Source organism: Sceloporus undulatus, chromosome 4 (genome assembly GCF_019175285.1).
Source record: "Sceloporus undulatus isolate JIND9_A2432 ecotype Alabama chromosome 4, SceUnd_v1.1, whole genome shotgun sequence".
Taxonomy (NCBI): Eukaryota; Metazoa; Chordata; class Lepidosauria; order Squamata; family Phrynosomatidae; genus Sceloporus; species Sceloporus undulatus.
Window position 1 is genome coordinate 211,839,621 of NC_056525.1, and position 16,337 is coordinate 211,855,957.

At 41.8% G+C, this 16,337-nt stretch overlaps 1 protein-coding gene across 1 annotated transcript; it reads right to left on the minus strand.

Moving 5' to 3' along the window:
* Nucleotides 1-6,231: 6,231 nt before the first annotated feature.
* On the minus strand, nucleotides 6,232-15,972 carry HEY1 (hes related family bHLH transcription factor with YRPW motif 1). Its single transcript, XM_042466000.1, is given in 6 exon segments — nucleotides 6,232-8,566; nucleotides 8,568-8,989; nucleotides 12,457-12,538; nucleotides 12,848-12,931; nucleotides 13,011-13,086; nucleotides 15,625-15,972. Coding segments are annotated over 6 exon segments (918 nt in total). The 5' UTR covers nucleotides 15,717-15,972; the 3' UTR covers nucleotides 6,232-8,404.
* Between the last annotated feature and the right edge of the window lie 365 nt (nucleotides 15,973-16,337).

Here is a 16,337-nt window from a genome sequence, read left to right on the forward strand (position 1 = left end):
CAACATTAGTAGACAGGTTGCTGTTCCTTTTGCCTACCTTCAGGTACTTGCCGATTATTTCTCCCATCCACTATCAGTGGAACATCCTTAAATATGAAGACACTTACAAACACAATGGGTACTTTTAAGATCTCTCCGAGTGCTCAGTGTAGTTTGGTCCTAATAAAAACACACAGGATAGATTGCAGGCAACCTTTACTCTTTACCTTTATTCCTCGGAGGGCTCAATAACAACTGCTGTCTTAATATGTCTTAGTGCTTGATTATATAGTACCCTTCTGATTGATCATTCCTGAGGGGACTTAGCGATTTAGGACTCTTAGTAGTTCAGTTTTAATAGATCTTTTCAGGCTGGCTCAAACACTCCAGCCTAATGGTGGAGGGTCCAAACTCCCCTGCCCCCTTCTTCTAGGATGCATACATGAATTAATGTGACACACTATAGTTTTGGAGAGCCAGCATGATGTAGTGGTTTGAGTGTTGGATTATGGCTCTGGAGACCTGGGTTCGAATCCTCACTCAACCATGGCCATCCACTGGGTGAACTTGGCAAGTGACTCTCTCTCAGCCTCATAGGAAGGCAATAAAAAAAACCATCCACTGAACAAATCTTACCAAGAAAACCAAGTGATAGGATCACCTAAAGATTGCCATACATTAGAAACTACTTGAAGGTGCACAACAATCACAACATAGATTTTGGGCCAAACTATGAGTATACCCCAGTAGCTTGGATACAGACTTAGGCTGCTGCTACACAGGAGAATTAATGCAGTTTGACATTGCTTTAACTGCCATTGCTTCAACATATGGAATCCTGGGATTCTTGGTTCATTGTGGCACCAGAGCTCTCTGACAAAGAAAACTAAATATCCCACAAAACTATAAATCCCAGAATTCCATAGCATTGAACCATGTCAGTTAAAGTGCTATGACATTTATATTGTCAAATGCATTAATTCTGCAGTGTAGATGCAGCCTTTGAGATGAGGGTTTTGTTTTGTTTATTTTTTGCAATACATACAGTGCACCTGCGTCATACATGGATGCACCATACACATCTTTCAGCATATGCTGAGAGCCGCCAGGGAGCATGTGGGAGCGCGCGGGGCACAAGGGGCGGCACATCCCATTAAGAGTAATGGGCCGCGTGCCCATGACACGCGCACACCACAGTGCCACCATGCCAAGCATATGGAGATTTTTTTTACACGGGGGGCCTGAATGGATCCCTCGCATAAAAAAAGGGCACACTGTATAGACATAAACATTTCTCAGTTTACAGGGCTATCAATATTAAAGAGTGGGAACAGACCATGTCACTGGAATACCTTTTCTGCAGTTTATATTTTTTAACCACAAGCTGAACATTAGCAAGTCATATTACACAGGCCTGCACTGAAAAACTTTTTTTTTCAGTATTGTCATAGTTTTTAAGGTGTTTGGGGGTGCTAAATTTAAAAAACACAATATAAATGTCATACCACACACAATTCTTTCACAAATTCAGTATTTTTATCAATGCAGTTGTTACTCAGCTTTGATTAAATATGGACGCTGATGTCCCAGTGCAATTTTTTTAGTGCTTTTGAATGGGTTTTGTATTTCATCTCAATGAATTAAAGTATTTTGAAAGTCTAACAGAAGACTTTCATTCCTTTTCTGCTCTTTGAGGATACTTCTTTGCAGGATGAGTTCAATCAGTTATATATTACAACACAGAAACATCAAAGCAAGTTGTGTAAAACTATACACAATGGAGCAAATCTGAGCTCATTTATAAATTTAGAACACTGAATCCTATAAAACCAGCATATATTTTTTTAAAAGTTTTTATGACCTTCAATTTTGCAGGCCTGTGTTATTATTTATTTATTTCCCATTTTTTCTCCAGGGAACTCAGAGCTGCCTATTTGAACTTTTTCTCCCATTTATTACCACTGCCTTTGGGCCAGCACATAAAAGGCCATGAATCATTGCATAAAGCTTGCTCACATACAGAGGATCCAACTGAGACAGCAAAGTAACCTTTCTTCATTATCTTCACCGCTACTCAGGAGGCTCTCTAATGGGCACTTACTAGTGTTTGGTTGTATTTATCTGGCATTTTCCTCCACTTGGCCTCAAGCATTCTGCCAAGTAGCTTGAGATCAGAGGTACCCCTACCCTGAAATTAGATTTAGCAAGATGTGTCACTTAGGTGAGCAGTGAGAACCTAAGCTGCCAATACAAGGGAAAAGAAGAATAACTGTCTTTCATGCCCTGGGCAATAGGAAAAGATAATTAGCCTAGTGCAGGGCAGTTTGTTACGCTATAAACACAAATGTTCAACCTTTGAGCGCACTCCAATCTTACAGCTTGCTCCTTCTAAGAACAATGGGATCAGAGAGGGAAGCAGAAAAGGAACACAGCTCATTATACTTTCCAGGCTTTCTAAAGAACACACATATGGCCCTGCTCTAATTAGCACTTGTGTCGCCTCTTATGCAGCTCTGAAATCATCTTTCTCAGAATATTAGCTATGCATGGGAGAAGGAGAAAGTGGTTTTATTATCTGGCTTTAGGATCCAGGGCCCCAATCCTACAGACTTGAGCACAAATCCTATTAACACGATTAATACAAATATGCTTTTTCTGCCCAGTTTTAGGAAAATGCCAGATCTGTCCTTTTTTCCAACAGTGTTGTGCATTAATACACTGTTTCTATTTTAATTCACCCCCTCTTCCACACTTTATAATCAATAAACCATAAGGCAGCTCCTTTAAGTGACCTATTGTGTTACCTCTGATAATCTATTCTCATATGAACTTGTCCAGTTGTTTTCATATACCCCGTTTTATACTGATCAGTACAGATGTGGGTAAAATCCTCTTTCTCATAGCAAAAAGTTTTACAGCTTGTGCGAGTTCAACTGGTAAGCAAACACCTGGAGCTGAAATATAACCTTTCTTCATAAAGGCTAAGGTCACAAGGTTTTAGAACTGCAAGCACATCAAAAGGCTGCATACATTTTTTCTGAAAGTAGTGTGCCCACTCGCACATGGGAGGAAAGAGGACAAAAGAGAGAACGTTTGTGGAACATTTTATGTTTGCTCATGTATATATAGAGATCAAAGCCTGGGAGGTTGCTTTCTAGAAATAATTCCTTAAATAATACCCTACAAAGTGCAGACACATACTAGCAGTTCATAACCATTAATATTACCAAGAAAGTATTGGATGGCTATACGTATTATACTGTTCGGGGTTTTTTGTTTTTTCCTTTCATTATTTTAAACGTGAAAACGATAGAAGAATGGTGTGATAGTAGAAAAATGCCTTTTTAAAATGTTACTTAAAATGTCCATTTAAAATAACAAAATCTGTTACTCATTGTCATTTTTGCTTTTTTTAAAAAGTTACATTTGAAATGGAATGTGATTATGCACACAAGTTATAGGTACATTACTTATAATGTGTTTATTGTGAATGCTTCTATAGATCCAAATTTAGAAACTATTGCAATAATTTATAATTTTTTAAAAAAATTCTTTCCAGTGAGAAACATTGTGTGTCTACTCAGTCTCTGGTCTGTGGATATTAAGTGTTGATGATAAATTTCAAGATTTCAAGACTTCTGTTTTCCTTCTTTATGGTATCTGAACTTTAACTTGGGCAGCCCTTCAACTAGAAAACATCTTTATGGAGCAGTCTTCTTTGAAAATGCCTTCTATTTGAAGACTGACATCTAAGATGCAACCAGATCCCTATTCTGTGCATGGTTTGCAGATGGGATTATTCACAATTGAGGGAAACAGTGGCAGCTTTTTTTCATCCAATATAGAATGTAGAAGAGTTTCTGTAGGACAAGATTCTGTGTTAATCTGCAACTGATCTAACCATGTTTTCCTCAATTGTCTTTTCCTATGTGCATGATGTTACTGTACATCATAGGAGCACACAATGAAATAACCATAAACTCATCTGTATTCAGGCATTTATTTGCAACTTCAGTGTTGTTTTTCCTCTGAACTATACAGGCATATGCAATAGAGGGTCCATTTCTCATACCCATACCCACAAACTCAGATTATTATTTTTTTTTCTGGTGAAGCCCAATCAGTCTTCAGTCCACTGCACAATTGTTGCTCCATAACTGGCCAGTGTTCCAGTTTTAAGAACCCAGCTCCAAGAAGGATTTTGTAGCTTTTCACTTCCTGAGTCTAATACAAAACATGGCTTCAGCCAGTTTCCTTTTCATCTCCTCTGGCAGGGCATGTCTGAAGATCTGGAATTCAAGATCATTGAGACACACTGTACAATTTCTCAGTGTATTTTCCAGGACAAAGAGGGGTGTAGCTAGAAGGGAGGGTGATTGCCCCTCCAAATAAGAATTCTGCTTCTGTGACATAAAAAATTCCTTCAGGCCCCAAATTTCTAGACCTGCAGAGAATGAGACACTGAAAATTATTCACACCTAGGATTATTACATTTGCTTTGTATGCATTCTCTTAGCAACATGTCTGCTCCTTTCTTTGGATGCCTAAACTGTAGTTCTAAATACAGCACTGAGAATTTCAGAAACCATAATGCTACAAATTTTGGGAACTGAAATAAAAATTTCATAGAATTTTAACTGAAGGGACAGTATTCTCACTTTACACACATACACAAATTCCAGTTCCTGATCTTCCACAGAGTATATACACTGATGTTATAGCAGTTTTATACCAATTTAAACCATCAGGGTCTATCTTACTGAATCCTGGGATGTGCAGTTTTCATGAGCTACTTAGAATTCTCAGCCATGTTGCTGTATCTCAGAGACGTCTACCAGAGACTGTAGTAGAGAATTCTGAGTGCATCACCAAATAACAAATTCCAGATATTTGGCAGCATAAAGCCACAAATTTACATATCTGATAGCTATAACTATGTAGCATGGATGTACTATTTATGGGGGGGGGATCAAAGGCAGAAGACATATCTCCAAGGAATTCTGCCTTCAAACTTCTTCAGAAATGGGTAGCTTTTACAAAAATGCACCCTTTGCTCTAGTATGACTCTTCCCATCTAACTAGAGAGGATTATAGACCTTTCAGAAGCAGTGATCAAACTGTGACATTTGCTTCCCAGTCCTGACATTTATACACACATGCAGAGATATTTTTCTGCTTTAATGTTGTTTTAATTCTGCTACTTTAAATGTTTTGGTTAGACTGTGGGATAGGGAAGTTTTTGATTTGAGTTGTATTTATGGTCCACAGCATTTTGGAAGCCTTAGTCAACAAGTAGCATTGAAATGCTGGGCTGGATCCAGATTAGTCATTCCATGATTGGAAGACCACCAAGATGAAGCAGAAGCTGCTGTACTGGAGGAAGTGGGCAGGAAAGCGGTCAGTGTCAATTCCCTCTTTTCCCACAGAATTGTTGGGGAAGGTTTTCAACTATCCAGAGCAGCTTTTGGAGAGAGAGAAGAGCCTATGGGGCAAAGGGGAATCACACAGATAATCTTCCCTCTGACTTCCTCTAATATGAGTGGAACTCCATTACAGACCTCCCTGGATGGGACCATTCATCATAATGCTGAGCTTTCTTTATCAGTGTGTAATAAATCCAAACATTGCTAAAAGAAAGCCAGTGTGGCATACTGGTTACAATGACAGCCTAGGACTTGGAAGATCACAGCTCTAGTATCCACTGAGCTATGATGACCTTTGGACAATTGCTGTATTTCAGTCTAAATGACCTCTTAGGGCTGTTGTGCAGATTAAGTGGGGAAGAGAGAAAGCATATACTTCTTCTTGAGCAATATAATACAAATGGGCAAATAGGAGAACAAATGGGTTGGGAAACAGAACAGGAAGCGATGTCGAACTCTATGTGTTTTGCTCTATCATGAAACCTTTAAACACCAGAAATGAAAGTTGCCTAACTTGTCAAACATGGTCCTTTTTACCCATTCAGTGAATATGCTAAGATGGATCCACACTCCTGTTCTCACTTTTTACTTTTATAGAGGTCTAAATAAAACGGAAAGGGAATGTATGGCCCTTTGAGATACACATTTGGTTTCTTAAAGCCATCATCTCAGTGGAGCTCAGATAATATGCTCAAATCTGTCTCTCATATTCAAAACACAAATGCAGAAATGGAAAATCCTATTATTTTTAAAGGTTCTCTTAATGCTTTCTTTGAGAATATCTTGAAAGATGGCTTCATAGGAAAAAAGCAGAAAATAACAGCATAAATTAAGATAAGACATATTCTTTACTAAATAACATTACATTTAAAGGAACACAAACAGGTGATTGCTTTACCATAACTTGTTGAAAAGTGCATATCCTTTTCTTTTGTCTGGTTACAGAAACCTATCATTCAGTTTTGCTGGTCTTATCCTTTTATTAGAAACAAAATACAAAAATGATCACAATCAATCTGGTGGAATTGTCTTTAAAATAGCCATATTAAAAACAATACCAAAATATATACAAGAACCCTTTTGAAACTGAGGTATCACCTTTGCATTACCCTAGGGTTTTGTTTTGCTTTGTTTTGTTTTTTGAAGTCCCCCCCCCCCCCCCCCCCGCACTCATCAATTTAGTAAATTTCTTTCTGCATTATCTAAGTATGTACTATGATAACAGGCACTGATAAAGACTGTAGCTGATGTTTAATTGTATACCCTGATTTGCTGGAATACTCCAAGACAAAATCCTAAATTCTGTGATGTGAGATGTATTTATGTAAAAGTGATCAATTATGCTGATTTGGGAAAATAATGGTGCACTATAAAGTGATTCACAATCCTTATTTTGAATGCAAAAAGATTATATCCAATTGTGTCCACCTCCGGTGGAACAGAATCTCTTTCTTCACTTGTATGCTGCCACTCTATTCAGGATAGTTCAGAAACTACAGTATTTGTAGGGGAAATTAGTACATGAGAGAGAGGTGGTGGTGGTGAGATCTAGTTGATCAGTGAAGAAGGGACCACAACAGAACCATATAGTTTTTGTGCTTAACCTAAGAATACCAATTGCAACCCTCTGAATGTGGGTGTATCTTCAAATGTACTAACAAAGCTGGAGGCACAGAAATTGGCTTCCCTCACCCATTCCACTCCCTATATATTTCAACAACTTCCACCTTCACACCCACCCCAAACTGCAAACAAGATTTCATTTCCATGTTCAATCAAGAGGTTGCAGAAGACAGAAGCTTTATCAGTACATTTAAAAGTAAAGGAAGAAGAATTTAAGACAAGCTGCATAAGATGCTCACTGAAATCAATGTGAAATTTTAAATCATGACGTAACTTAAATTCCACTGATTTCAGTGGGACCAACTACACCAAACTTAGATTGGATACAACCCATTGTCTGGACTGAAACCTGGTAGCCCTTCTTGGAGTAACTTAAACTCACAATGTATCCTAAAATTAAATGATGTACAGGACAATAAGGAGGAAACAGACTGGAACAAATCAAAGTCACTTCAATATAGTTTCCCTTGAAACCAGTGGGACAACTTAGTGATGACTGACTGACCTCACACTGATATTAATGGGAATTAAGTTGTGTTAATTTAGGTTATAACTCTTATTTAGATGTAAAGCCCACTGGACACAATAGGGCTTACTTCAGAGTAGACACAGGACTGTATTGCTAGCCCTGGAGGCAACCCAGTGTGTCAAAATCTGGAGTAAACATGGACAGACTCCTAGAATTAGAACATAAATGTGCCACCTTTCTGTGACTTTTGCAGAATTTTTTCCCCAATGGCAGAAACTATGTAGATAATTTGGCACAAGAAACAGAGACTTGAACAGGAAGCAAAAACAACCCACGAAGCAGAATGACCACTGCACGAGTCACAGAAAGGATATTTATTTCCTTTTCTTGGATTAAGCCAGTCCATCTGATTTGTCAACGCTTTTCCTCCAAAAGACAGAAGTCAAAATATAGCTTTAAAAGGAATTTCCTCCTTGAAGAACATCTCAGAATCACAAGAAGATAAAAACAGAATAAAATGTGTGTTAATATTCCATTGCTCTTTCTTTAAAAAGACAGCCTACTATTTAAAAAAACAACAACAAAAGACAGTACTCTTGACAAATGGGATCACTCAAGAAAAATACCACTAACATAATAAAATAGTCACCACAATTCTATTTTAAAAATTAAGTATCTATTGTGATTTAAAGATCTGGATAAACTTCTGGATTTAAAAAAAAAGTCTGCTAAAACAAACAGGAGGAAAATGCTCACACATTCTCTCTTTTTTTGTACAAACTCTGTTAAAAGTAAAATTGTACCATTTTACATCAAATAGTTAAGAGAGTTCAAGACTGAAGTTGGAAACATCCCAGTTCAGCTGGATATTTGCATGTGCACACACACACACACCCATCTCTCCTCCCTCTTAGAAGGCACCAATCTCAGTCCCCCAAGGTCTGTAGGGTTTGCCAAGGCTGGCTGACTGCACTGGAGTAGATGGACTGAGAGCATTAGGAGATAAGAGATGGAACGAACTGAAAGAAAAGGGGAATGCAGACAGAGAGGCCATGGAAGACAGCAAGGGGGGGAGAGAGTTTAGAAGCAGAAGTGACCACAGGAAGCACCGGTCCAATGCTGCCATTAGGATGTGCTCTCAGCGAAGACGACTCAGCATGAGAAGCAGTGCTTCTGCTTGGGTGGTGGCCTTCTGTAGAAGAGGCTGAGCCATTTGCAGTCGTGTGCCCATTCTGAGGCAATAGCAATGGGTGAGAGATGTGGGGGTGATGTCCAAAGGCATTGCCCCATGGGATCTGTCCAAGCCCTGGGTGCGGACTGCTTGCTGCTTCCCGCTGAGAGGCATAATTATTCAGATGAGACACAAGGCGGACACGGAGAGGATCAGTGGTGTCTAGTCCCTCAATAATGCTCAGGTAGCGGGCTACTTCAGCCAAACACTCTCGAAAACCAAGACTCCGGTAGTCCATAGCAAGAGCATGCGCATCAAAATAACCTAGAAGAAAAGAACAAAAGAGTAGAGCCTTCAGGATGGGTACCTCTTTCCTTTCATTGTCTCTTTAACATCTTCCTCCGTTAGGTATCCATAACTCTCTCCCCTCCACCCCCACCCTGAACCCAAGGGTGGGAACATCTTTTTGGCCTGAGGTTCAAAGTCAGCTTCAGAAAAAGTGTCAAAGACCACATTCTGGCAGTGGGCAGAGTCAAAGACAAGAGGAGAAGACCCCACGTGCGAGTATATTTTAGCATAAAACCCTTTGCTGCCACTAACTAAGCCTTCTGAGAGGCATTCCAAAATTTTACAATCACAAAAGAAATCATCTGGGGAAACCCCTGTAGGGCCAAATTCAGCCCCAGAGCCTATGGTTTTCTAACCCTGTCCTAAATAAATAGCAATAGCCTTGGTGGCGCAGTGGTTAAATGCCTGTAATGCAGCCACTCACTCACAACCCATAAGGTTGCGAGTTCAATACCAGGAAAGGGGCTCAAACTCAACTCAGGCTTGCATCCTTCCAAAGTAACTAAAATGAGTACCTAGATTGTTGGGGGAAATTAGCTTACACTTTGTAAACTGCTTAGGGAGTGCTTAAGTGCACTGATAAGTGGTACGGAAATGTTATTGCTATTGCTAAGTACATTTCTATATCGCTTATCAGTGCACTTAAGTACTCCCTAAGCAGTTTACAAAGCGTAAGCAATCTGGGTACTAATTTTAGTGACCTCAGAAGGATGGAAGCCTAAGTCAAGCTTGAGCTCCTGGGCTAGTATTGAACTCACAACCTTATGGTTTGTGAGTGGCTACAGTACAGGCATTTAGCCACTGCACCACCAGAGCTCATAAAACACCTTAAAAATGAGAATACACTAGAGGCATAACTGCAGCATTGTTGTTATTGTGTTTTTCCCCCACCTGGGCCAGCCCCACTGATATGAATAGCATGCAGAATGGCATTATCATTTTAGAGACATTCCAACCATGAGCGATACAAGCATTGATGTGATTGCTATATAGAGAAATCAGTTAGTCAGTATTCTACCTAGAATATGAAACTACATCCAAATCCAACAAAGGAAGAAAATCAGCTACATCCTCCCCCATTTTTGCCATTTGTGCTTCCTCCATAGATTATTCATTAATAAAAGATGGACACCACGTAACAGCAAATTGTTAGTTAATATGAGGTTGGCTTGAATTAAATCAGATCACAGGTTTATTTGGACCAGGGGTGCATCCACAGTGCAAAAATAAAGCAGTTTGACACCATCTTAACTTGCATGACTCCATCCTACAGAACCCTGGGATCTGTAATTCAGTGAGACACCAGGCCTCTTTGCCAGACTAGCCTGAATGCCTCACCAAACTACAAATACAGTACCAGGATTCCACAGGATGGAGCCATGACAGTTAAAGTGGTGTAAAATGACTTTATTTCTGCAGTGTGGAAGAGCTGCAACTCTGTTTATTCTGATGAACAGTAGTATAGATTAGAGAATTATTTGGGATTACAACTCCCAAAATCCCCAGGGGGCATGCAAATTCTGGCAGGTATGGTACAACAGGTCATTGTCCCTTCATTCTACCAATATCTCTGAAATCTGGCAGTAACTCTATTAAACTATCAGCTACAGCAGGTCTTTCCCAGCACTGACAACAGTTTAACTGGATAAACTGGGAACGGTACCCTTCTGTATGCAAAAAGAAAGACCCTTACCATAATATACATCTGTATCATTGATAGCTTCTCTCTTAGGCACAAGGCTTATACTGAGTCAGACCACTGACCCATCTATTCAAGTGTTCTTCACACTGACACTGAGCAACACCTTTCAGACTGGATTATTTTCTAGGCTCACCACAAATGCCAGAGATTATACTTGGGGCCCTGTGTGCACAAAAGTAGATGCTTTATTGTCATACAATAGAACCTTCCTTAGAACTTGAATCCTCAAGCCAAAAAAATAAACACCTTTTTAAATTATTCTTACATCTTCAAAGATGCTACAGTCCTCCACCTGGAAAATTATAGTATAATTCTCAACTCATCAGCAAATACATTACAGCTGTGGCTGAGAATAAATGTTTGGCTACTTTATAGATCACTCTAACCTGTGAAAAATACATGTGAACTGTAATGTACATTTACAGCAAACCCTAAGCCTACACATGTCTATTTGGAAGTCAATTCTAAGTTAATTGATTAATGGCTCAGAACAGAGATGCCTGTGGATTTGCAACTTTAGCAAACAAATAAAATATAAGGGACTAATTTTCCAATATATCTTCCTGATCTGTTACCATTATGGCATTACAAGTGGAACCTGCAACAACATATTCCAAGTTGGGGTACTCTTATTTAGAGTTCCAGTCAGCCTGCCATGTCCACTTTCAGAATACTTCATTCGATTTACCTTAACTTGTCCCCCCCCCCAATTCTAGCCATCAGTCAGCATTCCAGTTAATGACAACTGCTGCCTCCTAGGTCACGAAACAGTGAGCTAGTCAACACATAAGTGTACTGTGTTCATTGCTACAGATTTTCGCACATTTGCATCAACAGTTAATTGTCTTCACTTTCCTGTGCAAATTCACATCTATTTACCCTCCCTCTGCCGAAAATAAGCAGCAATACAAATGCATGCAAAGCAGATGGATGGCCAGACATGCAATAATGTGCATTTCTGTGGATTTCCATGGATACCCCAGTAAAAACTGCAAAGCCTTTTTCTGCAAAGGTTAAGGTGCTCCCCACCCCCAATGCAAAAACTCCTGCAAATCACATGTGGCTGGATTGCATTCAATTCAACTGGAATTACAGTCAGTCCTCCATATCCACAAATTCCTTATCAATTCAACCATTCAACCTTATCAGTTCAACCAGATTCAACCACCAATGGCCTTAAAATATTCCCAAAATATATCAGTTCCAAAAAGCAAACTTTGATTTTGATATTTTCTATAAGGGACACCATTTCACTATGCCATTGTATTTAATGAGACTTGACCATCCATGAATTTTGGGACCCACAGGGAGTCCTGGAACCAAACCACAGCAGATACAAAGGGTCCACTGTAGAAATATTTTGATCGTGTTGTAGACTATCCCGGGGACTTTATTCTGGCTTTCCATCCAATCCTTAATGTGCTATCCAAGGCGCTGAACATTAGCCCCAAAACAGGTTTATCAACCTGGTTGGTTTCTCTGACACTGAAATGGAAGATGAAATTGGACTCATTCCCTGCAGCATGGGAGCCACCAGCTGCCACAGAGTGCATGCTCATGGAGTATGTGCAACCCTCCATCATTGTTTCACTGATCATCCTTTGGGAAGCAAGATGCTCTTCCATGCTTGTTGATATCTCCCTCTTCTGCAAGGGAGCTAATACTTTAGCTTATATAGAAACAGCCCCCCCCAAAAAAAAAGCATAGAGAACCTAGTGCCATACCAAATTAGAAACATTACCTTTCCCTCCTGCTGTGTGCAGCATTTTCAGATGATCCACAGTCATTTGCAAGATTTCAGCCTTCTCCAGTTTGGCTGATCCCTAAGAAGAGGGAAATGAACATGAGTACAGAAGCCCACAAAGGAAGAAGGGGGCAGGGAAACCAAATACACTAAAAGCACCAGATCCCATTTGATCTTGGAAGCTAAGCAGGGCCAGCTCTAGTGAGTACTTGGATGGGAGACCTACAACAAAGACCAGGTGCTGTAGCCTATATTTCGGAGGGAGAAACTGCCAAACCAGCTCTGAGTATTCCTTGTCTATGAAAACCCTAAGAAATCCATGGGGAAGTGCATTGCAAGCTCCCAGTTACTCTCTTTTTTGGGGAAAAAAAAATCCTTAAAAAATTACCTGCTTTTCAAAAGCACTAGGCACCAGCCTCCTCAGCTCAGATAAGCTGTTGTTGATCCGATCCCTGCGTCGTTTCTCAATAATCTGAAAGGGGAAAAAAGGATAGTTGACTTTCCTCCAGGGAAGGTCCCCCTTTTGAAAGAGGAAGAGAGAGGGGACTTACTCCTCGGCGTCTTTTCCTAGCCAGGATCTGAGACGTGGTGGTTGGAGACATGGAACCTGGAGCAGAGCTCAAGTTTCTGAAATCAGCAAGAAAGAAGGAAAGGGTCAATGAGGAAAGGGTCCCAAAAGGATGGCCAGCAAAAAGGGGAGGAATTTCTATTGAACAAGGAAACATACAGAAATATTCCCAGGCTCCTGGCAAATCCCACATAAACATAGTACCACAGACACAACAAGATCCATCCCATCTTTTTCACTGTTAGTTTCACAATTTGCGACCTATCCCTACCTGCACAATTGCAACCAACCTTTGGAAAGGTAATCAAATTCTGTAACATAAAGAGAGGCTGCCTTGAGCGTGTGCAGAGTGCAGACTACATTATAACCCCATCCAGCATCAATCAGCCCACCCCGATTGACCAATTCAGATTGACCAAGGAGACCAATTCCCATGTCAAAGGGTGCTGCAATAGACAGGCAGTCTTGACTCTCCTTCTCTCTTCTCTCCAACTTTTCCTTCCATTGTGTGTGTGTGTGTGTGTGTGTGTAATATTTTCAATGCAGGGATGCTTGAATTCATGGATGAGGAATTTGGAAGTACAGAGGGCCAGTTGTACTCCTATCCACATAGGTTGACCAGAGGCCCTCCTTTTACAAGATCTGTCCTACATTCCCACCTCCTTCTGTCCTGGAGAAATTCCAAAAGGGCTTCCACTCGGAGCAGGGCTAAGAACCAGGAAAAGATAGATAGATAGATAGATAGATAGATAGATAGATAGATAGGAGGGTCCTTAGTTTTTTGTGGTTCCTGTCCTCCCTTTTCCTTGAAGATTCTCTTTTGCAGTGAGGACCTTTGCTCACCCTGTACCCCTGAGACCTGGTGGTGGGGGGCCAACCCCATCTGACCATCTCCCATGGCACCCATGGTTTTTTGGAGGGAGATGGTTCCCCTCATCATCATCCTGCTCTTTTCCAAGACCTGGGACCCAGAGCAGCTCCCAATATGAAATGTACAATTAAAAGAGAGAGCCAGGATGGCATAGTGGTTTGAGTGCTGGACTATGACTCTGAAGACCAGGGTTTGATTCCCAGCTCAGCCATGAAACCCACTGGGTAACCTTAGGCAAGTCACACTCTCTCAGCCTCAGATGATGGCAATGGCAAACCACCTCTGAACAAATCTTGCCAGCAAAACCCAATGATGGGTTCACCTTAGGTTCCCATAAGTCAGAAACAACTTGAAGGCACACAACACATGCACAAAATTAAAAACATACCAATTCATATTCAATTCAATTACCATGGAAAATAGCCAAACATTACAGGATAATCAATTGGGGAAAATATATACATTTTAAAAACCTTTCGGCCATCATTTAAAAAGGAAGTTATGGGCGGTCTAATAACCAGACATTTAACAATGTTGTTTTTCTATCCCTCTACGGCAATCGATATCACCTGCACAGAATCCAGCGACCTTGGCACTTATTTGCTCATTTAGATCTGAGAGAAGGTATTCTACATAGTGTTTATCTCATCTACCAGGGATTATTAAAATAAGAGGAGTTATAACCCCCCCATGATAATAGCAAGAACAACAGTACATTTCTATACTGCTTATCAGTGCACTTAAGCACTCTCTAAACCAGCGGTTCTCAACCTTCCTAATGCCACAACCTTTGAATACAGTTCCTCATGTTGTGGTGACCCCTAACCATAAAGGAGTATTGTTTCAGTTCTTAAGATCATCGGAAATATGTGTTTTCCGATGGTCTCAGGTGACGCCTGTGAAAAGGTCGTTCAACCCCCAAAGGGGTCACAACCCACAGGTTGAGAACAGCTCGGTTTACAATGTGTAAGCTTAATCATAGAATTGGAAGAGACCACAAGGCCATTCAGTCCAACCCCATTCTGCCATGCAGGAACTCTCAATCAAAGCATCCCCGACAGATGGCCATCCAGCCTCTGTTTGAAGACCTCCAAGGAAGGAGACTCCACTACACTCCGAGGGAGATTGTTCCACTGTCAAACAGCTCTTACTATCAGGACATTCCTCTTAATGTTGAGGTGGAATCTCTTCTCCTGTAGTTTGAATATATTGTTCCATGTTCTAGTCCCTGGAGCAGCTGAAAACAAGCTTGCTCCCTCCTCAGTGTGACCTCCCTTCAAGTATTTAAACAGGGCGATCATATCACCTCTTAACCTTCTCTTCTCCAGGCTAAGCATCCCCAGCTCTCTAAACTGTTCCTCATAGGGCATGGTTTCCAGACCCTTCACCATTTTAGTCGCCCTCCTTCAGACAGGCTCCAGTTTTTCTCAACACCCTTCTTTGAACTGGACACAATATTCTAGGTGGGGCCTGACCAGAGCAGAATAGAAGTGGCACTATTACTTCCCTTGATCTAGACACTATACTTTTATTGACGCAACCTAAAATCGCATTGGCCTTGTTAGCTGCTGCATCGCCCTGTTGACTCATGTTCAACTTGGGATCTACTTGGACTCCCAGATCCCTTTAGTCTCCTTCATCCAGGTGTACCTTTCTTTGTCAAGTAATTGGCAGGTACCTGGTCCAAAGAGAATTAAACGAGGGCTCCCAAAACAGCAACACCCACCCATTCTCGTCGGCGCTCTCCTTCTCCACCTCGATGGGTTCGTCCAGGGACTCGCTGTCGGAGGAGCTGTACTCCGGCTGCGCCCTCTTCATCCTCCAAGGGATCGGGGCGCCCAGGCTTCGAGGAGGAGAAGCCCAAGGGAAGCAGAAAGTGGGGCCGGTGTGCTCCTCCTCCTCTTCTCCTTCTTGCCGCTGCCTCTCCTCCTCCTCCTTCTTCTCGCAGGGTCTGGGTCGGGCTCCCTCTGCTGCATCCCGTTCCCACGCTCGCCCTCTTAGCCACTGCGCTGCGCCGTGACCAATGAGCGCCGCGTTCGGAAGCGGAGGCGGCCCCTGATTGGCTGCGACGCGCCCAAGTCTGAGCGTTGGAAGCTGGCCCCTCTGGCCCCGCCGGGCAATTGTCCGGGCGCCGAGCCAGCGCTGGGAGACGGCGACGGAGGAGGAGTGTTGCACGCGCGGCCCGGCGGCCGTGGGAAAGTCGCCCTGGCCCCGGCTGGCGGCCAAGCGGAGGGGCGGCGCTGAGCGGGGCGTGCGGGAGCGGCGGCGGCCGCGTGTGAACCGCCTCCCCTGGGCGCCACCGCCGAGAAGGAGCCCTGGCTGGCTGGCTGGGCTCTGGCCACGAAGCTGGAGGAGATGATGATGATGATGGGGACGGGAGGGAGGGAGCCTATAAAAATACAAAGAGTGTGTAAAAATACACTCCTAGCAATGTAAATA